Below are 25,547 nucleotides of genomic sequence, written 5' to 3'. Positions count from 1 at the left end.
GTAGGGTTCCTGCTTTTCTTTGACCTCACCCCACATTTCCTTGCAGGTTTGGATGTTTTAAAAAATAGTTCGCTGCATCTTTCACCCGGTCATACCTGTTTAAACTGGACTTTCCTGAATACATTAAGAAGTTATGCAGAACATGATATCGCTCTATTTTGAATTTTCCTTTTAGATTAGTTCATTCAATTTTAATTTTTTTCGAAGTGTATTTTCCCATAACAAATTAGATGTATTTTCCCCTTTTCCTTCCCCTCTCCTCTTCTTTTTCACTTCCCTTCTTCCTAAGGGGAAAAAAAAAAAGAGAGAGACACAGATTAGGGGTGGAATTTTTACAAACTGTAAAACAAGAAAGGGTGCATAGATGTAGGCTGATATATTTCTTATTATAGAGCAGTTCTGAACTATTAAAAAGCCCGTTTTTTTTTCCAGCAAGCATACCTCATATTCTTTCCATTCTTTTTTTTTTTTATGATTTTATTAGAAATATTGACTGAAAAAGTTTATATGAAGATGCATTATAGCTTAAAACATAATTGTTTTGACAATTATATTTTATTACCCATCCCTTTCTCCTGTTACTACTTCTTTTACAGGCAGTAAAATATCGTAGTGTTTACCAGTGCAAGTTCAAAAATAGTAATAAAAAAAAAAAGAAAGCAAAACCTCAAGCTCAAATCAGGAATTAAAATCTAGCTTTCTAAGAGAAAAAGGAAGATATTTATGATGTCACAGTAATTTATGATGTGACCAAGAAATAATGGGTCACAGTTTTAATACAGCTACCATGCCTTAAGACTTGAAAGGTCTGTAAATCATTAAACGATTCCACAACTAGTCAAAATAGACAAGTAGAGCAGACAGAGCCAAATGTTAACATATTTGACAGGTCTGTGGCTTAATTGCTTTTATAATGCCAATCAAGAAGGCTCCACTTTGATTTTTTTTGGCTGGGCTTCTGAGAACTGAATTACCTATAACATAGAAAATATCAAATCCACAATTTTAAATTATTTTCCCATGGCGGAGCTGGTCAATGCTTATAAACAAACCATACTCTTGTTTGTTTCTGTTTAGCCAGGTTATTAATAAACTACTGTAGGGAAGTTGTCACAACTTGTATCTGAGTCTTGCAAATCTGTATGAAGCAGTAGCAGGAATGTTCTTCTTTTCAGGCTAATTACAATTCTATTTATGAGCACGTTTACGGGAATGTTTGAAGGGGCTTGCTTTACGTTTTATGTACATGTGGACATTAACAAGAGTTCGTGATTATAGCAGTGTTCGCTGTTTGTGCTGCCCAAACTAAAACCTCTGCCAGACCAAGAGAAGTCTGTCCTCGGAAGACAAGAAAGATTAGCTGGGGAAAAACACAGTTCTGCCTGAGCAGCATGAAAGCTGTTTCTGTGCTAGCCTGGTTGGGGTAGTGAAAAGCAGATGATTGAGGGCTCAGGAAATCTCCTCGTGGTCTGAAGAAAAGGTATTTACTATATGAACTCCCATTGCTAAAGAGCATTATCAGAATTCTGTAGAGATAGGACCACAGATGAGAGCACACAAAATAGCACAAGATGGCTTGTCTGGATTTTTGTAGCCCGGCTTTATCTGAAAAAAGGTAACACAGAACCAATCTTTTGAGAGCCCAGTATGATTTACCTTTGACACAGAGTGCCACGTAATTAAGGTTTTCACCTTTGAAATATATAAGAAAAACAGTCACTTTGGACAGCTGTCTGTTACTCAGTAGCTTTTCTGGTAACAGGCAAGTCCATAGTGAAATCACCTGTGCAGCAGCTCAACACAATTCATCTGATGCGTTTGGTATCTTTTGATACATAAACACCAAGACTTTTACAGGTAATTTGAAGCACTGCAATGGCACTCTGTAAATCTCCCTTCTAAGCCTTAGAGTTAGTGATTTTGTGATAAATCATTTATGATTATTTATTTTTAGTACCGTTGCCCTTTGTTGTGCAATGAGGATGGTGATTCTTGTATCTCTTGAGTGCCTTTTTAATTTAGATTTATTTATTTTTTTATGATGGAACAATCTTAATTTTGTGCCTGTACAATGCTCAGTACTTTAGGAACCTTGACTTTAATTAGGATTATTGTATGCTAGCAACTGCACAAGAAAACAAGTTGCATCTGGCAGGTGGCAAGGAGGAAAGGCCTGGAACTGACCGTGATATCCCATATGACTGGATATGATAAATAGTTGTCTAGAAAGTTTGGAACTTGCACCAGTCTGTCGTCTTGTAAATCCAATAAGTAAGCAAGACATTTCAGACAATTTCTTTTCAAGAGGTTAACTGTATAATATGTTGCTTATGTGTTTTAATGGTTGCCATTAATTGCCATAATTGCCATCCTTGGGTGATATTGTTGGAAATATTAACACTCTCATAGCAGTAGTAATCCTTTCTTCATCCATAAATGTTAAAAGATGGTATGTGACAATTTGGATAAAGAAGAAAGATCCAGTCTGACCCTAAATGCTCTTAGCTGAAAACAAGAAAAAGGCTATGGCTCAAAGTAGTAAATAAGGTTAATTTGATGTGCTAGAAGAGTTAATGATCAATAGCAATGAAAGGAAAAGAACCTAGTACATTCTTCTGGGATGGAAAACAGAATTTCCTTCCTGAATTGCAAGTTGTGTTATTTTCAGAACCTACATTGAAGCTTTCAGATGGAGATTTGAAAGCTTCAGGGGGGTTAGATCTGGTGTATTGATTTCTTATCTAGACTCATAGGGACACAAAATGCAGTTACATGAACAAGAATGGAAATTTCTTGTCTTAGTGTAATGAGGCAGGTGAAAATCTGTTTATTTACCAATAAAATTTATTACAAGGTGATTTGGACATGTGAAGGAGTAGAAAGCATTCTGAGTTCTTAAAACTGGGGTGTTGTTAATCTGGTCATTATTAAACTTTTTTTTTATTATTTTTTCGGTATAGGGTGGACTGTATTTCCCCATGGACAAAAAAATAAAGCAACAAAACAACTATTCCTACTTCTCCTTTCTGTTCTGTGGAGTAGGAAAGTAGAAGGAGGAATGTGATAGATAGTAGCGTTACTGTACAAGGCTATACTGCCATCGAGAGGTGTTGGGTGATATCATACCAAGTACAGAGTTAAAGAACTGCAAAAGTGAAAAAAAAAATATTTATAAACCTTCACATATGTATGGATGCATAGTAGCTGTCTATGTCTTAAAACACACTGAACATTTTGTAGGCATGCAGATATCTAGTAATGTGTGTTTCAGGTTGAGGATGATGGAGGTATATCCCTTTCATTTTCTTGCTTTACATCAAACAAGACCATAACTGCTTGTGATCAGGTCAAATGTTAAATTCTTTCTGAATAATATGGGCCCTTTGTGGGCCCCTTCAGATAATTATGCACTGGCTCTAGGTATTCGCTCCCGTAAATAAGCCTAAATTGTAGTTTTTGTATAATCACATGATAATAACTGAAAAGCAATGGATTTGCTTTTCCAATTGGATCGTTTGTTTCTTTAGAAAATGGAAAAAAATGGAAGAGGTGATAAGGAATGTGTAGTTGGGGGTATTCAAGTTTGTAACTTCAGTCTAGAAAAACTGATGTTACTGGGAGTTACCTATATCAAACATTTAATAAAAGTTATCCCAGAATGATTTTTGTGACGTTTAATGGAGAAATCATTAAGCTTGAGCAACCTGAGCTTTAAACTGTGTTTATTCTGGCCAAGAAAATAGTATCCCAGTTCTTACCTTTGGGAGTGTACTTTAAAAGTTTAAAATGAGGAGATAAACTTTTAACTGCAGACGTTACCAAATAAAAAGTTAAACTTTTTACCAAATAAAATCAGCAGTATGATAAGACGTGTTGCTTATGTTTTGTCTGTTTTCTCCACAACAGTTTATGCCAGTACCTTGAAGAGACTGAAAAAAAAAATAGATGAATGAGATTTCTTTCATTGCATTCACTAAGTAAAAACTCAGACGGAAGAGAGAACCAATGCTATTGTGATTCAAGCTACTGATCTGGAGATCAGGGTATCTGGAGACTGTTACTAGTCAACCTAGGGGGACACACACACTGGGCATACAATTAACCTCCTTACCTTAAATCCCCTGCTTGTAAAACTGGAGTCATTGTACTTTCCTCACAGCAGCACCGGGAGGAAATAGCCATTAATATTTATGAGAGAGACACTTGCATACTATGATGATGAATAACACAATAGGAGTTACCAGTACTAGACAAGCAAGAAATCATTTCATTAGAGAGTATAGTAGCCATCTCCAGTTTGCTTCCGCTCCCTTTTGAGAGTAAGGATCTGCAGTTACCAGCATAGACGGTTAAATAACAGGGTGATAAAAGCTCCCCACCAGGCAACCGTCCCTGTTACCATTGGAACTGCCTGTGCACCAGCTGATGGCAAACCAGCCTTCGTCTCCATCGCAAAGTAGGCAGGTGGCAGAAACCCTCCTACCGAGACCTTCTGTCAGGTATTGTCTGCCTCATCGCTTTCAATTACTCATCATTTGATTTTTGGAGTATACCTTTGGTCAAATTCCGAGGATGACAAAAGTTGTGCAGTGTTCTGGGCTAGTACCCAGACGGTTTTGTAGAAAGGGTTCATTGGAAATTTCCAGTGTCTTTCGTTAGCTGTCCTTTGTGGGCAATGAAACCAGTAGTCCTCACATCAGTTGTTTTAGTGTTTTTGGTAGTGGCTGGTGCATACGGGTCTCAGTGCTTTAAAAATTTGAATACAGTGAGCCTGCTTGTATGAGGTGGGTAAGTAGTAGCATCCCCATTTTTCAAACGGCAAGCTGAAACAGAGAAAGGCTTGTGTGATTTAGCCAGAGCCACAAACATGGAATGCTCCAAGTATCACCGCAGCCAGGTTGGACATGCAAACACAAACATTGGTGTGTGCCAGCACTTTAAACACTTCCCATTCGTTAAAATTCAGAAATTATTTGCCTTTATTCTCCTTTAAAATCAGGTATGTTTCTATTTCCTTTCTCTAAATATGGCATTCACTTACAAACATTTTATAGATTTTTAAATTACTCAACATTTTGGTGCATTAATAATCATAAATTAAACTTAATTTTGTTGTCATCTTTTGAGTTTTGATATGGTTTTCCCGTAGTGAATATTAAAGAAACACTTCATGTGGAGTCATGCACAATGAACTGCAAGAATCATACTGAGAGAAAGCAGTTTATTTGTGCTAACCTAGATCAGTTGATACGAATTGTTAAGTAGTGTATTTTAGAGGATGGCTGTGGTGTAGCAAATTCGCAAATGAATATTAGCACCTTGCAATTGGGATATTATCCTTTTAGGAATAAAAAAAATGTGTGATGGCATGTGGGAACACTTAATATTTGTAATACATAGACTGTACTGTTTATTATGTAGGAATTTAAAATTCACCAGAAAGACCTTTCCAAGATTTTTTTTTTTGATTTTGAGACTTTGCAAGATGAGTAGGCAAGTAAAAGAAACTGTCTCATTTTTTTGTTTTGAGTGCTTACTTAATATGTTTTAAGTGCAAAACTGAAGTCAGCGTATGTGCCAAATAATTTATCATTCTAATTTCTGATGGCAATAAGAATAGCAATTTTATATGTACCAGGATTCTGGTTTGGTAAATGCAGTTAAATTAAATTATGCCAATTTGAAAGTCAAAACCAGTTGAGTTACACAAGATCATGCTTTTTCTGGTCAAAATAGGAAACATTTGGGATATTTTGGGGGTTATGTAAAGACTTTAATTTGTAACCACACCGTGTATGCTCAGTCTAAGTGGTAGACAAGAATAGTTGTTCGTGCGATTTGCCATTTCTCCAGCACATTATTTAAACCATATTACTGTGCCTATTTTTTATTTTGAATGATAGTTAATCTGAGCTGTGATTAATTCTTTTAACATTTGGATAATTTAAAAAAGATGTGCGCATACCGTACGCATACTAGACATGGCTAGATGGAAGTGTTTTTAAATGGAATTTATTTTATTTTAGTCGTTACATTCTAGAAAAAAAAATAGTTTTGTTGTGGGGAGCGTGGGGGTTGCCCTTTGGATATTCTGTGATTTCCGAACCTAGAAAGAGCATAGCTGCTAGGCCTTATAATTAAGAAATTAACCGAAATTAGAAGGACACTGATGAATTTTGGCCAGACAGAGCTTGAAGTTTTGAATACACTTAGGTTATGTTACGTAACCTTTTTTTCTTGTTTCAAATTTTTAGCTGGGGATCTGTCGGTGTAGCAAAAAGGTTGTGTTCTGTGTTGTATATTGTGAATGAAATGAACTTTGCTAGAACTAGTTCAGAGTCTAAAATGCATCCCACCGTTGTGTTTTAAATCCGACCAACCTTCAAGATCTGTTGAACAATACCTTACCAACAAATGGAGGCTGACACTTTAAAAACATTTAACAGTTCGTGATTAATGGAATCCTTCAGTCTGTAGACCTTCTCTCTTACTTGGTGCACAAATAACGATGTGGAGCTCGGATTCTTGAATCAAACGGCACTTAATGACACCGAAAGTGGTATTTCATTGGGATTTTAAAAAATGAAAAGTTATCTGCAGTTCTGGTCTTTGGAATCCCTGTGTGCTTTGTTTTATGAATTCATGCCAAAATAGAAAAAGCTTCTGCCAGACTTTTACTCTTCAATAGTATGTTTTCACTTTCTAAGTACTGACAGGTTCATCTCAATTTCTTTCCTTAGTTACTAATTCTTTCTTTTGCTTCATTACTCGCTTTACAATGTTCTTGGCTTGTCAGTATTGAATAAATTGGTGTTTGTGAATATATCCTTGCAGCAAGAATTGAGCTAGCTTTTGTTTGATGTACTGCAGTGTCCTGCAGTGGCTGACCTGCCTCCTCTCTGTTTTCTGACCATTCATCTCCTGTGGGGTAGGTTTCTTGCCTTGTGAGCTGCAGTTTGTTAGCTAATATTAAAACTCACGTCTGTTAATAACTCAACTGATTGCAGCAGGATTAAAAATACCTTCTCTTGAATGTATCGGGACATTATGTTGCAAATAATTTAATGAGTTAACATACTGCCTTCTACTTTTAATTTCAGGCTGGAGGTTCTCAAGTGATCTTTACCAATCCACTAGAAATTGTCAAGATTCGATTACAGGTAGCTGGAGAAATTACTACTGGTCCACGAGTTAGTGCCCTTACTGTACTACGGGACTTGGGCTTCTTTGGTCTCTACAAGGTACCTTTTTATTTATACATAAATTAAAAGCCAATCATGAATATTTCAAACCAGAGAATCACTTCAGTGCTCCCTCAAACTGTAATGAATGAACATAATTGTACTTCTTTTTAATTCTTTGTTATGTGATATTGTATCTTTATTTTTCATTTCTAATTAAGGGAAGAAACTGTCTTGTGTTTTTAAGTATGTGGTTCTTTTGAATCTGACTAAAAATTCCTTTTATCATTTCAGCAGATCTGGCTGTAAGTATTGTTCACTGAGGATTAATTTATGATTCCTGATGTTCTGCCTGGTGTAAAAATAGACTTATTTTCATCTGCTTTCATGATATAGAGCTTACAGTTGTGGAGCGATGCTTTTGCTTTTCTGTGTTTGATTCAGCAGCTTTCCCAGATGTCATTGTTAATCTGGCGATGGGAATTAATTACAGCACAATGAGGAGTGAGGAAATACAGACAGTGGGAGCCCAGCGTAAAAGTAAACTCCTAAAGCAAGCTTCCTCTTACTAGTTTAGAAGAACTTCGTAACAAATAATCCTGGGAAAAGCTGCTTTAATGAATGTGCCCTATGCTTATGCTTTCTCCATTATCATCCATACATGTATATAAATACACTCATAAATATATGAAAATAAAGTTAGGTTTAATGTTAGACAGATAAACACACATGCACACACACAGACTACAGCAGGATTAAAAACATCTTTTGTAGATTCTAACAGGATGTATGCTTGGGTGTATAATTTAAAGGGCAAACGTACTGCCTTCCCCTTTTAGATGAAGTAGGCGAGATATGGAGGGGTATGGAAGGTCCTGGAATACTTTGAGATAGCCATTACACTAGGTATTGAAACAAAAATTGTAATGAATGCCATACACTGCAGAGCATCATGTGGTGTTTCTTAAGATTTCACAGCTTACTGTACAGGAGAAAGCTTTCATACTGACTATTTGTCCCAGTGTTACTAGTTCAGTGGGTAGGATTCCTCTGTTTCTTATTTACAGCAGTGCAACTGTAAACTGAAGATGCTTCAAAAACAACAAATGAGCCCCATCCCCCTCCTCCACGATATTTAAATTTCATCCACATTTTTAAGCTTACAATCCTTTTAAATTGTTCTTTTAACATTACAAAGAGGAAGCCTGCCCGGGGAGTAGATGTATGTATGTTTTGGCCTGGAGAGAAGTAGCAGGTCTGAATAGGATTTAATGGGGAGTTGTTTTTCCCTTTAAATCGACTTGCTAATTTTTTAGGTGTTTTACTGAAGCTGATGCCATTGTGTAAACTCCTAGTAAATGACATTACCGTGTGGATCAGGTCAACATTTACAACTGAAAACATGGATATGGTAAACAGTCTGCATCCCTGAGGCTGCGTAGGAATGGAGGCAGCTACTGACTTTTACATGAACTAGTAAAAATAAAACACAAAATGAGAAAGAATGACAAGCAAGTTGAGTCAAGGTAGCATTTCTACTTTTTTTTTTTCCTGAATACGTGCTATTAGTTGTTCAACAGTGTTTGCTGTGTTTTTTTCCATTTTTAAATAATACTACCTGAGATGTTATGGCTTATTTGTGTTTTCTAGTGTATATACTTTGGGAATATTTTTAAGGAATACAGCTGAACATGAGCTGTTACATCACTACTTTGCGTTAAGACAGGCAGTGTTGTTTAATCGCAAACTACGTGGTTTCACTGGCTCATTCATTAAGTCCATTTATCTCCACAAAAAAAGCCGCAGAAGGGGTTTTGTTTTGTTTTTACTCTTCTGCTGTCTTTGTTTCTCTCTCTCTGCCCCTTTCTCTTTTCTCTTCCCGACCCTCTCCTTGTATTCGTGTCCTTTTGTAAGTCCAATTTGAATTCGTTGCCTGCAAACACTGGACAGATTTGACAAAACCAGAAAACTTGACCTGGCAGTCAGTCATCCACCCAACAGAGCACAGCCCACATCAGAAAGCTTGTGTTCGAGTGCACCCTTAGTCACTGCTAGCTCTGCTGTTGGGCACGTTTGTGCTGTCATTCACCAAATATTTTGGCGCTGGAGCCAAAAAAAAAAAAAAAAGAGCAGTCCTATCTGCCATCCTTTCCTTATACCACTGAGAATATTGGTGCAGCCACATAATAATCTGGAATGGGAAATTAATTAAAACTGAAGTCTGTTCCTCCTTCCCCCTTACAGCTTAGTTTATTTTCATTACGGATGCACTTGCTGTGTAGCTCCTCACAATGGTCTGTCCACACGGAGAGAGGAGAGTGGCCTCACAGCATGGGGAACTCGTCGTTCTGCGTCAGAGAAGCTTTACAGTGCCTTGAGGTGCTTTTGGAAGCAGCGGTGTTAGATGCATCGGCATTATTTATCTGAATGCTTGGGCTGCAGCTGTCAGCGTTAGCGAGGCCAGGCAGGAGTTAATACCTCATTGCATCACGTGTAAGTCACCAGCCCCGGAAAACACTGCCCAGAGGCATCAGTGGTCTAAACTGAATTTCAGCCTAAACTAGATTTGGAAGGTGCTATCTGTGTGGCTGGTGCTTCTTGTGACTTAGTTCAGTGACTGCATTGACCAGTTGAACATCAATAATAAATACTGTACTGAAGAGAACTGAACTATCTTGATAAATTTGGAATGGTTGTACTCTTAACTAGTCAAATTAGCTGTAAAACTATAAAACAGAAATGAGAATTTTGCGTCTATCTCAGCACTTTTCATGCTGTTCGCTCTTTAACACGAGCAGGACTTTCATTTGCATCTTAAGACTTTGGTTTAGCTTTGTTTTTTGTATCCTTGTAAAGATACGTCTGGTGCCCCAAATGTATTTATTTTGGTAGAACTAAATAGTGGTGTATACATGCTACTGCAGAAGAACAAAAACAAATACTTAATTTAGAAAATATTTTTGTTTATGAATCCTGAAGTTATAGGCTTGATGGGCCTTCATGCAAATATTCCAGATGTTTAAACACTGTTGTGTGCTAGTGATGATTAAGGACCAACTGATTCACTTAATTTTGCAAGTGAAAGCAAAATTCTAGACTTCTCAGGATTTTTTTCTGTTGTTTGTTTGAAATGTTTTTTTAAATTATTAAAAAAAAAAGTTTAGCAATCCAAAATTGAAATGTAATATTTCATTTTGTAGTCAATATTTTTTTTTTCATTTTTTTCTGTTTGGTATGAAATATTTTCTGAATAATTCTGATTTTTTTCTTTCTTTCTTTTGTGGCCCAGAGAAAGCAAACCTAACAAAAATTAACTGTTCTATCAGCTTTCTATCAGGTTCAAGAGCATAATGTTCCCTCTTCTCTGTTTGACCTGTTAGAAACTCTTGTAAAACTGCTCCAAGAAGGGCTGACTGCAGTTTTCTGCAGTGGTTTCCACCACTGCTCAGTATCTGAACATGAGAAAGTGACCAGCCAAATAACTCACTTCTGATGACTGGATTAGTAGAACGGCTTGGGTTGGAAGGGACCTTAAAGATACCTGGTTCCAACCCCCGAATGGCCATTAGCAAGTGCCCATAGTGCTGTGTCCTACGCTACAGGAGGTGAAGTCTCCATTCTAGCTTCGGGTCTGATGGCACTACAGGAAAAGGTGAACGGCTGTCTAGAGGAGGCCATGGGATGGGATGGTACAAGAAGCTGTGCAGAGACACCATCCCCTGTTGCTTGCAGAACCTCCTTAGAGGTCTCGCTGTGAGAGGGGATGGAAAGGGATTCCCTCAGACTAGCAGGTGTCTGGTGAAATCCACAGAGAGCAAACATCACTGATTTTCTGTACTGCTACCAGTGGAGAAAATAGACTTGCTAGAGAGATGAAACAAATGGGGAGATATCACATTTTTAATAGAAAGGTGGACTCCAGAAGTTGTGATGTTATGTTGAAACTAAGATTACCATACTGATATTTTTTCAAAATAGAAGCATGGGTATTTTCAAGCATGCGTATTTCTGTGATGAACGAGAACATTACCAGTCAGTCCATCAGCTCATAGCAGAGCAGAAGCGTTTCCACTGCTTGTCAATGCAAGTTTACTTCTGTGTTGATAAGTTACAAAGCTCTTAAATCAGGAATGGTCATCCAGTCCGTGGCACACTGGCTCTTGTGGTTCTCTCTGTGCTTTGGTGCTGTTTCACTTACCACACTGCAGGGACTGCATTACGGTTCTGTTTTCCCAGTTCCCAATAAATCAACTTGCAAGCTGTTCTGACCACAACAGATCAATCCAGCATGCTCTGCTTAGTTCCTAAGAAACTTTTCTGCTAAAATTTGGGTGAAAATCTGTGAGTCCGGCATAGCAGTCAGCGGGGAAGAATGTACTGCCATTAATTATATCTGCAGCCAGAAGGACTGACTGTACGTCAGTCCTAGCTTCACAAGGCAAATGCCTGCGTGTCTTAACAAGACCTACTGCTTGTTGTTTGAATTAGTTTATTTTGCATTAATTTCTAACCATGAAACGCTTTTTGTAGATTTTAAAATAAAAAACTTCCACGCACCCCGATACAGGTAATTTCAGTGTTCCTGTTGTCCATTAACGGAGAAAACTAATGCACGGACAAATAAATCTTGTGTTACATGTCAACAAATTAACAAAGGAAATGTTATGTCAACCTTTTTTGCATCCAGCTGAGTGAATCTTGTATTGATTATGGTTGTAATTATCCCAGTTTTCTAGTCCAAGTGCAGAGCCAGTTGGTGATCAGTGGGAAGCTGGGTCACACAGTTTTGATGCCCCCCTGCATTAGGGAGATTAATATTCTTTGGGGCCATTCATTGGTGTGTTAACATCGTGCTCTGCTGTGCTAATGGCACAGAACAACTCATGGAAGTGCTCTGCTGTGATCTCTGCTCTGTGCACGGCTGGACTTGCAGACGATGTTGGAGCACTTTGTGTTGAAAGCTGGTCTGGAGTTCATCCGGGCAACGTGACCCAGTGTTTGTCCACGTTCATGTTTTTAAACAACAACAACAAAACAAAACTTTCCAACAGGAGGGGTCTTCCCTGCACCCTCCCTTTAGGTGGGTGAAGAAAGCAGTAAGGTGTCTCCCCTCTGCCCTGCTCTTCTCAGAGTTGGGCACAGAGTTCCCTCAGCCTCTCCTTATGTGCCACGGGCTACCTGACCACCTTGGTGGCAGCGTGGCAATGTCTTTACTGTACTGGGGAGCCCAGAACTGGCTACTGGACTCCAGTCCTGAGTGGAAGGGGAACATCACTTCCCTTGCACCCTTGCTAATACAGCCCAGGGTGTGGCTGTCTTTACTGCAAAGAGGCATTGCTTACTCATGCTCAACTTGTCCACCAGCACCCCCAGGACTTATGCTGCAAATTTGCTTTCTGGCTACTCAGCCCCAGCCTGTCCTGCTGCCTGGGGCTTTTTCAGTTCAGATGCAGGACTTTGCATTTGCTGTTTTGAACTTCATGATGTTCTCGTCAGCCCATCTCTCCATGCTGTGAAGGTCCCTCTGCACAGCAGCCTTGCCCTACAGCACACTAGCTACTCCTCCGAATTCAGTATCATCCGGTAATCTGCTGGGAGTGCAGCCCATGTTCCAGCGGTGTAACTATGAAGATACTGTGGAAGATCATCTCAAAAGCCTTGCCTACAGTCACGGTATACAATATCCATTGCTGCCCCCTTATCCCCAGGTCTGGCAGTCAGGTTGTTCAGTCACGGTTTGGTACATCCATACTGGATGTTCCCAACATCTCCCTCGCCCTTCATGTGCTTGGGAACAGCTTCCAGGAGGATTTGCTTTATAAATCTCCCAGGGACTGAGCTGTGTCCAAACAGCTTGTAGTTTCCCATATCTTCCTTCTTGCTCTTCTTCAGGGTGGGTGTGATGTTTGTCTTTTTTTTTCAGTCATCCAACCCCCTTGACTGACTCGACCTTTTGGCAGTAATAGCAGACTCCCTGTGACATCAGCCAGCTATCACAGCACCACTGGAGGTGTCTCAGCTGGCCTCACGGACTGTGCATGTGCAGATGGCTTAAGTGCTCTGCCTACTGGAGGTAATGCCGTGCTCCTGCAGGCTTTTCTAGCAGGCTCGTGTAACTGAGAAGCCTGAGTGCAGATTTTACTAGTAAAAAGCAAGGCAAAGAAGTAATTTCTCTCCCTTTTTCATGTTCTTTGTCTCTGTGTTTCTTGCCCCATTGAGCAACAGCCTCATAATTTCCTTGGTTGTCCTTTCGCTGCTGATGTGCTTACAGGAGCCCCTTTTACTCTCCCCTGGCATATCTCACTAGATCCAGCTCCAGCTGACCCTTGGCTTTGCTGACTCCATTGCTGCACACCCAAGCAGTGTTTCTGCCTTTCTCCTGGACAGCTTGTCCCAACCTCTGCTTCCTTTCTCCTTTCAGCGTTGGAGCTCACTCATGAGTTCCCTGTCCATCTGTGCTGGCCTGACATGCTCAGCTTTCCGCACAGCAGAATGGACCATCCTTGTGCTTTTAGGAGGTTATCCTTGAAGACCAGTATTATCTTCATGTTCCTTTGTAACCCTCAACATTTTTGTTTGGAGGGAAAATGCTATCATGGTGCATAGAGGTCCAGGTCAGATCATTTCGATCTCCTCTCCTTCTCTTCCTTCCCCACCAAAGAACTAAAGACGACCAGATTTTTTTTCCTGTAATTTAATTGTCCATCATCATAAATACAATTTAAAATCGAAGCCTCCTCCAGATTCACACCACCTTCACTGGGTGTTAAGATACTAGCAGTTCTGTAATGATATGCAGCTTTGAAATAAAATTAATTCCAGCAGAAAGAAGACTTGATACATACAGCTCATTAGGCCCACTGCTGGCTTGAACCCCTGTAGTTCTTTAAAGCTAGAAAGCAAATATTTTTTTTCTACCTTTGTCTAAAATTCAGAACTGCTTGTGTAAATACAATTTTAGGCCATTGTACTTCTCAAAACCCAGCTGCTCCTTTGGGGAGCACGTTGCAGCACTTTTGCAGAAGGAATTTGTTGCCTCTATTTGTCTTATTTCTGCCAGTAATTGTTGCTGTGAAAGCACCAGGGCATGGAAGCGTATGGGTGGTAAATTCTTCTTTAGCTGCAGATGTTCCGTAGATGACAGCTATTCTTAAAAATATAAAGACAGAATATCCCAGTCAGGGAAAATATCATTTAACCTAACGCAAAATACCATTTATGTTGGCAGAAGCGAGAAAGGATACATTTCAGGTTTTCACTATTTTTAATAGATTTCATGTAATTTCTGATCACAATAGAACATTGAAGTGATTGTACAAGATCAGGTAATCTGTTTTTTGCCTATCTTTCACAGCAATATGCTTCAAGTCCTATTAAAGTCAGTTGAATTTATAGCATAGTGGTTTCCAAAGACGTCTTTAAAATGTTCATGTACTGTTCAATGCTGGCATTGTGAGTATACCTACTTATTTTGTACATCATACGAATGTATATAAAAAATATTTAACATTAATTTTGCAATAAATTATTACTCCTTTTGCAAATAATCATTCTGGATAATGCTTTGCAGCATAACACACAGTGACGTTCCCTAATTTTGTGCAACAAAGTTATTCCATGATCCCAAGAAGAGGGGAAATAATGTGGTAATGAAAGATTCTGTGAAGAAATGATACATCGGTTGTGGTAATGTTTATGATTACAATTCCTAGAAGGTATTTAGCTCAGATTCATGCCTGGTGTGTTACTGCCAACAGCACTTGCATTCCAGAAAGAGAGAGAAAAGCTTCCAATAGTCTGTTCTTCAATGTGTTTTTGACAACTTCGTAAACGGGCTTTCTGGTGTGTTGACCTGGAAAGTGTAATCTCAGTTGACAGGATGTGTACCAAGCTCCCACCTGGCAGCTTTTGATAACAGCTGAGGTATTTCGCCTCTTCAAGTTGTGGGTTTGCAGCAAGACGATAAACATATGAAACGGAGCAGAAAAAGTTTTGAATTAGTTTGCATCCATCACGCTCGTTTGTGACTGTGTTCTCATACGTGAGAACCTGCTGTTCAGAAAGTTTATTTCCAAAAAAAAGCCCTTCCACCTAGGTGTTACAATTTTTGTCTGCAAAGTGAAGCTGAATCGCTGGCACAGCATTAGAAGTCAGTGCTTTATTCCTCCAACTTGATGTGCTAAATCAGTTTTGTGTGTTGGTTGGAGTAAACACGTGTGAATAAAAACCTACAGCGGCTTTTAAGGCAATGTCATTTTACAGTAGAAAAAATTACAGCCCTTGAAAGCAAATGCCAGTAATATTTGTCTGACTGCTACAAAACCTGTTAGGTGCTGTCACAGCTCCGGTTCCAAAGGGTTAACTCGGTAGTAAAACCCAAGAAGAATGCAAAATGATCAAGAAATGACATGCTGCCTATTGTTTGTAGCTATAGGATCAAAATAACAATTATACATGCCAAATAAATTCTAAACCTGTAAAGGAGAAAAAGAGGGGGTGGCTGTAAGTACAGGTGCCAGGAGCATTAAATAACCCTCTCAGACAAGGTGCACCACTGTTGTCTTGAATGCTGCTGGGTCCCCCCAGTCTGGCATTTTTCCCCCTGCACTAGACAATGTGCATTCACTGCAGGAGACTAGGTTAAGCCTGCGTCTCCCAGACCTGCCGGCTCCTTGTGCCCAACCCGACACAGAGGTGCCTTTGTCAGTATAATTACCCTCCCCTTGTAGTAGAAACAGTTTGTTTAGGGCCTTATTTGCAGGTAGAGCTGGTATAAGCAGGAATTAGCATGCTAAAGAACCTGCCCCGGCACTGATTTGGGCTTATTTATCAGAATCCTTGACAATCGGTTGTGTTGTGGTTTGGTTTGGTTTGGTTTTTTCTCCTCCATTGGTTTATTCAGTGCGATAGTATCCCAGATTAAGAGCTTTAAGGTTACTGAAGAGGTGGAAGGCGGGAGGCCGTTGCGTGAGGGAGGCGCGCGTCCCGGCGCGGAGGATCTCCCACCGACTGCATGCCTGACAGGGCCTGACAGGGCTGCCAGAACAAACCCGGGCGGATGATCCTTACGGCTTTCTGGGGATTGATTAAAACTCCGTATGGCTTTCAGCACGTTGTCCACATCAAAAAGGCGCGAGAAGCAAAATAAATGTTGCTTTTGCTTTTCAAGATGCTGCGGCCAATCTCCCTAAGCCTTCCTAATTGGCCTAGGCCTGTTGCGGATGATTAACTTGAAGTTAAATGGGGCCTGCTTTTAAACATGCTTTCCCAGACTTTAAACGGAGCGATGGGGGGAAACTCTAGACTGTTGTGATACTGGAACGGAGCCAATCCGGGTTATTGCTAAAGTGGATCCAAGTCTTGATCCAGGTTTTGTTTACACTCAGCCAACTAAGCTGATGGACATCCTCTCTCTCTCGGTGTCCCTGAACGCAGGTTATTAGTGATAGTAGCAACGTGCTCGTTCTGTCCTGTGAAAAAGTGCTTTTTAACGAAGGGGGAGGAATATTAGCAGCCCGGGTTCGGCTAAGAGTTGCTTGCAGTTGGAGTTTATTGATTTCTGTAAGTTATTTTAGCTATGTAGAGATATTTCGGAGCATGAAAAAAATGCGGGGGAAAAATGTGCACGGTGTTTAACGGCAACACTGCAAGGAAAATAAAAGTAATGTGCCCTGAGGGCAAAGGCAGCGAGGAGATCTGCTCTGAGGAAAAGTATGCTCTAAAAATAAATCTTTGAAGAAACCGTGTTGGGCTGGGAATGTTTCGTTAGTGAATTTCGTAATTTTTCTGTGAGGTAAGTACAGTGCAGACATTTGATCATTAAAAAGTTGTTTTTTCACACAGAGCTTGGTAAAACCCTAGTGTTTTTTTTGTTGGTTTGTTTGTTTTTTGTTTTTTTTTTGAATGGACTGTCAGGGGACATGGGCAGCTCCCAGTCTGAGAGACAAGACAAGAAGTAAGCTGAGGAGGGGTTGTGGAGAGAAGCGGGTTCCAGCAGAGCGTGTTGTGCGCACTGCACTCAGCAGCGAGGTCTGTGCCGTACAGGAAGTCTGACGAGAAGATCTAATGGCTGCTCGTAGATAAAATCTCTGCTTTCTCAGAGGTGTTCTCAATATACACACACTAGCGTCTCCTGTGGACGGGCTTACAGGAACTGATTTTACCATAGTGCCCTCTCTGACAGGCGTCTTTGCAGTATTTCTGACACCTTGCAACTCTTGCGTGTTTGCTGGATAACCAGCATCCAACTTGCATCAGCAGTCTGTTTTCACTCCTATTACAGTACAAGCTAAGCTCACAGATATGAGCAGGCGTATCATTAGATTTAATTAAATTCTGGGCGTATTAGCACGTCACCTGTGAAATGCCTGGCAGCGAGCCATGCCCTGGTGGAACTGTACACCCAAGTGCAGTAACGAGGGCATCCCAGGAGGGCTGGTGGATGAACCTCAAGTAGTTTCACCACAACTCCACCCTGGCTTCAAAGAGAGGAGGCTTAGCCTCATCCGCCAAGCGTTTCTTTCTGAAGCTTGGGTTCACCCGTTTCCTAAATCCACCTCCTGTTTGTGTCTGCCCGCCTGTCTCAGCCCTGGTGTGTCCAGGCTCAGGTGTCTTCTGGATCTCTGTGCTGGGCAAAAGCAGGCTGCAAGTCCCTTTTGCTGTCGGAGCGAGGATATTATTTGGTGTTACGCTTTGGTTGACCTCCTATAGTGGCTTTTTTATTTTACCTCTCATGCTAGAAAAACTAGCAAGCTTTGCTTGCTGCTACCCCAAAATTTTCCTTGCCTGTTTACTGCCCTCTTAATGTGCAACCCTTTGTACTGCTACTAACTACGTTGGCTGTTTGTACCAGTAAGCAAATTGGCAGCAAGAGCTGAAGCTTGAAAACAAGCTGTATCCCAGATCACTTGTACTTCAAAAATCACAAATAAATCACCCCGTTACTGTTGTGTGAAAGGGCTGGTGTTCTGGCCCTCTTTCTTCCCCTTTATACATGTTGCAATATCACTTGCAATGTCTGCACAGATGTATGGACCAGGCACTGTTTTCTCTGAGGTATTTATTGTAAGTGGGAACGAGAAGGGATGGAGCTGACCTGTGACTTTTCTTCAGACATACCCTGAACTTCCTTTGCAGGCACATGGCTAAAGCGTCAACTATTTACTACTTCTCAAAGGTATTATCAGAGTTTATGCCAGCACATGACATTTTCTCTGTTACCAATAAATAACTACACTATTAGGGAGTGAGGGAGAACAAGCAGACAAGATAAATATAATTATAAGAATTACTGAATCAAGAAACAATGCACAGACACTACTCAGCAGAGCGAAACACATATATCTCACAAAATTTTGAGAGGAGGAATTGGTTTTCCTATAAGCCCTTTGTGACAAAACAAAAATTGTGATGTTGCTCCATTTTCTGGTGTTCATAGTTGATCGTGTTAAATTTGTTCATTCTCAAAACCTGTTCTCTTTTTCAACACAGGGTGCTAAGGCGTGTTTTTTGCGTGACATTCCCTTCTCTGCTATTTACTTCCCCTGCTACGCTCATTTGAAATCTTCATTCGCAAATGAGGATGGGAGGGTCAGCCCTGGAAATCTGCTCTTGGCTGGATCTATAGCTGGTAAGTGCCCCAACGTCCTTCTGCGTGCCAGTATATCGCACCTGCAGTGCAGTAGTTACAGCAATGGGAACTCTGAAAAGCTCAGAGCTATACATGTTTTGCAGCCTTGGGCCCAATAACATTTCTGCCATGCTGTAGAAATGAGTTGGAGGTAAAAATAAAGATCCTGTAAGTTTGTGGTTTATTCGTAATGATCAGGAGGTAAAAGGAAGGGAAAGATTTACGTTCTGATGTTTTGTCATCATCTATAATCTTTGCTTGTGAAGTTACTGTGCTGTTGGCTTTGGCTGGTTCGCCAACTGGTAAAGTTCTATTGAAATGGTTTATAAATGAAATCACTGAAAATAAAATCATGGTGGTCATGAAATTCTTTGTGATCAAAGAATCTTGAATTTTGTTGTATGGAATCTAACAGCCATGCTGGCAGTACAGCTCTATGAACACAGACAAAAAGTGACAAAATGATGAAACTCACTTGCTATCCACAGTATTTTATGCAGTTACTTGGCTTTGTGAGGACTTCACCCGTATCAGAACAGGATAGCTTGAAAATAGTTCTGATGATTTAGATGCAGACTTTCACTTGATAGTAGAAGGTAGAAGGTAAGGTATAAGAGCAAATGTAAAAATAAAGCTGAAACCATGATTATGACAACAGGTAAAAATGTAGAGGGCTTGGGAAAGGTTCTGCCTGCACTGAGAAGCTGCATGATGGGTGCTTGTTTCTGAATGGTGTGTTGTGCTGGAAAACAGTTTCAGAAGGGGTCATCAGCTTGGATTCTGCTCTTTTTCCCACTGCGACAGGGACTTGGCACAGAGGAAAGCAAAAAGTGTTGCTTGTAGTCGTGTGTGCCACAAGCTGCTGCTTCCTAGACTCTCCAGATACGAAAGAGGTGCTGGGTGTTTACCTTGAGCACTCACTTGTTTTAGTCCCCTACATAGTTGATAGGAGAGGGAGAAAGGGAGACACTTTGCAGCCTCAGTTTTCCTTTGTGTCCGCTCTGTAGTCAGTCCCTGGCGTGGTGCCCGAGCTCCTGCACCCAGAGGGGATCACTGCCTCAGGGAGAGAGCAGTGTGGACGTCCTGCTCTGTCCAAGGTTCACAAGTCCTCTGCAGGAAACAAATGGGCTTGAAAGCTTGTGCTACATGACCACAGGGGGATGTGTAGCAAGCAGGAGGCTCCCATCAGCGCTCACAAAGCAGATATTTTCATCGCGTTGATCACAGGCTGCTTGGCCTCTCAGAGCTGCGCCCGAGTTCTTCCTCCAGCATGGCCAGTGCACGGCTGCTGCAGCCTGCCAGGCTCGAACAATGATGGAGAGGCATGGATCCAGTGTAACTAAGGAGTTCGTCTGTTTTCTTGTTTGATTTGTAAGGTTTCTTCTCCCTGGGGAAACTGTTCTCAGTCAGGATTATACACAGGCCTGTCCCTCTTGAAGAGCAAGGACCTTTTACAGCCAGTAACTGGACGCTGGCTGTGGCCAAGGCCAGTGCAGATCAGTCGCTGTGCCTTGCAGAAGCACGTGGCCTCGGCTCTGTGTGCCGGCTCTGCATTCAGTAGCTCGTAGGCCAGAGGAATCAACCTGGCACCGGGAAAACCAGCTGTGTTCAAATGGCTGCTGCTTAAAAGCCCTTGTCCTCTACCCTCCCCCCCCAAAAACAGAGCCAACCTCCAAGCCCCTCATGGACGGAGCTTACATCCAGCTTATTTCTCACCCATTTTAGTGGAACAAAACAATTTTTGAACTTTAGATCATATTTACAGACTTGAAACATAAGCTGGCATTTTTAAGCCAAGTCATTTCTTAGATTTTCCTATTTTTCTTTCTAGCCATTGTCAGGTGATTGCAGACTGAGATAACTGCCCCTTTGAAGTTCAGGCACAGAAGCAGTCTTTATTGTTGCTGATACGGCTTACCAAACTAGCTATAATGCGAATTTTATTCAGGGCTTCCTGTGAAATCCACTCTAAGTTAACTCTCATGAGCAAATTACAGTATTAAAGATGGAACACTCAGCATACTGCTCACAAAAACGAGAAACATCTTGACTGGATACAGGAAAAGCGTGGTGGGGGGCACAGACATCAGCTCTGTTTGCCACGAGAAGGCCAAGGGGAGGACAAAACCAAAGCCCTGCCACCTCCTGGCTACTGGCTGGGGCTCTAAAGGACACGTGGCGGTCCCTGGCCCTCTGTGCTCTGGCCGTGCTTTCGACTCTGCAGCCTGTTTTCAGACGTGCATATGAGCTCCGTGTGGTGTGGGAAGCAGCAGCTTTCCACAGCCCTCTGTACTGGGATGTTCAAGCTGGCTGGGCTTAGCTGCTCACCTGCCTCTTCGGCCAGCGGGCATTGCCGTGTGTGTTTTCCTCCTTTTTGTTCTTGTTGGGGACACCCGCAACTCGGATGTCATCTGGCTGGATCTGCTGCTGGTTTGTGCTGTTCGCCAGATGTCTCAACCTGTTGGGCCACGGCGTTTTCTGAAGAGATGCTGCTAATATCAGCTACAGGATATCTCCGTAATTTGCTCCATCTGCTTATTGCTTCCCCGAACTTCCTTCTCCTCCCAGCGCTCCTCTTTTTTTATTGTCAGCTCCCGCTGTGTAATTTGTCTCGTTCCAACTGTAAGCTCCTCGGGGCAGCGACCTGTAAATTTTTATTTGTCTGTGAAGTCTTTTGTGCTGCATAAATAGCTCTAAAAACAGGATTAAAAAAACCCAACAACTTTAAATGCAAACTATCCTCAGTAATAAGGAATGAGGAATAAGGAGAGGGAAGTCAATGTGTAGTAAGCAGAATTGTTTCTAAGTATGTCCTTTGGTTTTCCTTGAAAACACTGGTTGGCTTTTGAAGGACAAAAGTCCAAATTTAAATTGAGGACTCAGCCAATATCCTGGTGAGGGTAAGGATAAGCACAGAGGAATTTCAACCTTTCCAGAGCTGAGAAACCTATGTTGGGTCTTAGCACTTGCCTGCCAGGCTGATCACTGTGCAAGTTCAGCATGTGTGTTATTCTGGGGGGGTCCAGGAGAGGAGGAGGAGTTCTTATTTTGGTGATACTCGCACATTTACATCTCTCAGAAGCAGTCTGCAAGAAGGGTGCTTTGGTGCTTGAAGCCAGACCATGCTGGTTTGGACAGAAGTTGTTACAGAATTATTAAGGCTAAAAAAAAAAAAAAGGAGAGGAGATTTATGCATCTACATCTGACCAAGTTGGTTTGGAACAGATGCAGGATGGAAAAGTAATAAAACCATAAGAGACAGTGTCTTCTGGGTACAGTCTTGGTGCCTTTTTTCTTTTTTTTTTTTTCTCCTTAATTCTAAACATGGGCAGCCCCAGTTTGGGTAGGATTCAGTTTAGAAATACTGCCCGTCGGTAATTTGGTAGCTTTTGCCTTCAGCTGATCATCTGCCAGGGTAAATTTAAATCTTCCTCCAAGTGTTCTTCTGAGGGATATGTCAGCTGTGGCTTTGCAGCTGAGCAATCTGCCATTCCTAATGAGGAAAATGAACCTTTTTTTCAAACCTTAGCCCTCGCGCCTTGCTGAGCATTATCTAGCTGTGGTGGCACTGCTGTGTGAGGCTGAGGGGGACGTGTGTGTGCAGGCTATTCCAGCGCAGCGTGCGGCCAGAGCGCCAGGAACCACAGAGAGGCGTGAAAAGGAAAAGGAAAGACCGACCTCACCTCCAAAAACTTCGTGCTCATTAGCTATGCGAGTTTCTGGTTAGCGCCGAAAAATGCAGCCCGTGCCTCCCAGCTCGACAGGAAGCGTGTGAGAGGGTTGTTCCTCGAGGAGAGGCTTTCTCAGAGGGGAGCCGCGTCCGCCACGGCTGCCTCTTGCTGCTTGTTTGCCTTTCCAGCTTCTGCTGAAACAAACGCGGCTGGCTTCTCCTGAAGGGAGACGTCTGCCCCTGGGTGGACGGGGTTTGTGGCACCTGTGACAAATCAGCAGTGCCCCCCTGATGGTTCTTCTCTTTCTAGGTATGCCCGCGGCCTCTCTGGTGACCCCTGCGGATGTCATCAAGACAAGGCTACAGGTGGCAGCCCGGGCAGGGCAGACCACCTACAGCGGCGTGGTCGATTGTTTTGTGAAGATCCTGCGGGAGGAAGGTCCAAAGGCTCTGTGGAAAGGAGCAGGAGGTGCGTGAAACAGCTCTGATTACTGAGTGAGCTTTAGTTGTGGGTTTTTTTGTCACTTAGAGACTTTTCTTTTCTTTCAAGCTCGTGTGTTTCGATCATCTCCTCAGTTTGGCGTAACTCTGGTGACTTACGAGCTACTGCAGAGATGGTTTTACGTGGACTTCGGGGGAGTGTAAGTATGTGCTGTCCGAATCTGCCCGGGGCCACACAGCTGCACTGGGTCCTGTGCGTCCTGGATATGTCAGGAGCAGAACCTTACCATTACGCAGGACGCATCGCAAAGGTCTTGCCAGTGTTATTTAAGCCACACCACACCTGGATATTCCAGGACCTGTATCACAGCACGACATTACCACATTTTATGTCACCATTTTGAGCTGGGGACCTGGGTTACGGAGACAGCGAGAGGCTAAATAATGGGGTGGGGATAAAGCTGCCAGGGACGTGTGACACCTACCAGGTCAGGACACGCTCTGCATTAGTCCTCGTTAGTGTGGTGAAGGAGCAGTGTGGTGAAGGGCATCTCGACATCCAAAAAAGTCTCTAGGTGTCACCAGGCCCAAATACTGTTTGATGGAGCCTCAGCTGCGCCTCCTTTGTGGGCAACACATGTGGATGCACGTGTTGCTATCTTAACAGACCAGGAGCAGCTGCAGAACGTTTACGAAGCTTTGGGGACAATAGATAGAAAGCCACCACAAAAGTTATTTAAACTCTAAGTTCCCAGATTGGCTGTGCCCTGTAGCAGAGACTACTGAACCACAGCTTCCCCATGCTGCAGTTTTGATTAACGGACTAAAAGCTTTATCTGGATTTCACCATCCTCTTTCTCAATGAATGTGAAGGCCCTTGACTGCTCTGGAAGGCTATTTGCCAGTACATTGCAGCACTTAATGTAGTCACGTACTGGGAGGTGCACTCAGATAGCTTTCTGGAGGAGATTTTTGTGAATGCTCGTTTTGGGCTACGGAAATTAATTTTTTATTATTATTATTTTGCAGAAAACCAGCCGGATCAGAGCCAGTTCCGAAATCTAGGATCACGCTCCCTGCTCCTAACCCTGACCATGTTGGTGGTTACAAATTGGCAGTTGCCACTTTTGCAGGGATTGAAAACAAGTTTGGACTTTACCTACCTCGGTTTAAGCCATCACCACCTACCTCAAAGGCTGCTGCAGCAGTAGGACCCTAAGTTTATTGCTGTCGATTTTTTGTTATTAGTTGGGAAAGAGCCACTTTTCTAATTGGTTAATACTTCTGTTCCTTTAGCTTCTCATCATATAAAACAATTTAGCTTCATATGAGTTTTAAAGCAATTTTCATCTTAAACGTAATCATTTGTCTTTGTGCTTCCTTAACCAGATCACTGTGAAATTCTTACCAGTTGTTTTAAGTTTGGGACCATGAATGTATTTGTCCACATCTGACATGTGCTTGTGTTGGGAAGACACTAATTTTAGGTTCCATTTATTGGGGAGGGTTGGGTGAGAGCTGTGAACCAGATCATCTTGCAGGCAATGCTCGGTTGCAGATTACCAGGGCGGATGTCACACATTGTCACTCAAATGGAAAAACTCAGTGGATATCACGGTGCTCAAAGCGGAATGATTCTGACTGTACGTGTAAACTGGTTATAAACTTAGTGCGTGTCTGTAGAGGTCAGCGAACAGAGACCCGGTACCTGAGTCTGCCAGTACAGCTTCAACTTTTTAAATATGTACACGCACAAGTTCTGTTTCTGGATTGTATTATGAAGCTTTTATGTGGAACATGTTTTTGTAATGGAAACCACATTTATAAATGTTTAGCCGTTGTATTATGTTACTGGTATCAAAATGCTCAAAAGAAAGTGTTATTGTCCATAGTCTTTGCACTTTATGGCAGTACTTTGGCATTCTACTACACATACAAGGAAATTTCATAACTAGGTGCCTATCTTGGGTTGCTGATGTTTGGAATTCAGTTTGTATATGCACTTCTAGTAAAACGCTGCTTGTTTAAATAACTGCAATAGAAAATTCATGCACTGTATCAATGGTACCTGCCTTAACTGCTGGCTTGTAATTGGCAAATAGGTGGTTTCAGATTCTTATTTACTTCATTGAGTCAACAGAGATTAAAATACTCTAAAAGAAAAGATTTTACTTAATTTTTTGGTGCCTTGCACAGTGTTTAGAAAATGATGTATTTATGAAGATAGAAATAAACCTTTCAAACAGATGCACACATGGTATTCTGTTACGGAAATGGCATCGTACATCCAAAGGCTTGCTCGGCTTCATTTATAAAGTTAGCTTCAAGTTAAAGCTAACACTGGGACAAGGAGGCTATAGGAACACCTGCAGCTCAAGAACAAAGTTACCTGTATCCCTCTGCGTATAAAACACATGTATTGGTGCAGTTGTTGCACAAAAAAGAGATTTTTCTTCAGTCAGAAACCAGGATTGAAGTAAGCTCTGGTTTTTTGACCTTTCCCCCTTTTTTATTTTGTTTGTTTGTTAATATGTTGTAAACAATCTGACTACCTAGTCAGTCGAAGATAATGTTGGGTGTCTTCTGCGATACCTCTGAAGACTAGGATTAGACCTTTATAGAAGAA

At 41.5% G+C, this 25,547-nt stretch overlaps 1 protein-coding gene across 2 annotated transcripts in view; it reads left to right on the top strand.

The window, feature by feature from the left end:
* SLC25A13 (solute carrier family 25 member 13) overlaps nucleotides 1-25,169 on the top strand; it is a 99,926-nt gene extending 74,757 nt beyond the window's left edge. For both annotated transcript variants that reach the window (XM_035545237.2, XM_050709315.1), the window contains exons 14-18: nucleotides 7,101-7,241; nucleotides 18,672-18,810; nucleotides 22,791-22,949; nucleotides 23,031-23,121; nucleotides 23,951-25,169. In XM_035545237.2, the coding sequence (XP_035401130.1) occupies nucleotides 7,101-7,241; nucleotides 18,672-18,810; nucleotides 22,791-22,949; nucleotides 23,031-23,121; nucleotides 23,951-24,140 (720 nt within the window). In that variant the 3' untranslated portion in view covers nucleotides 24,141-25,169. The remainder of the gene's footprint in view (nucleotides 1-7,100; nucleotides 7,242-18,671; nucleotides 18,811-22,790; nucleotides 22,950-23,030; nucleotides 23,122-23,950) is intronic.
* Nucleotides 25,170-25,547: the final 378 nt, after the last annotated feature.

Source organism: Cygnus atratus, chromosome 2, assembly GCF_013377495.2.
Source record: "Cygnus atratus isolate AKBS03 ecotype Queensland, Australia chromosome 2, CAtr_DNAZoo_HiC_assembly, whole genome shotgun sequence".
NCBI classification, from domain to species: Eukaryota; Metazoa; Chordata; class Aves; order Anseriformes; family Anatidae; genus Cygnus; species Cygnus atratus.
This window is presented reverse-complemented; position numbering and strand designations above follow the sequence as displayed.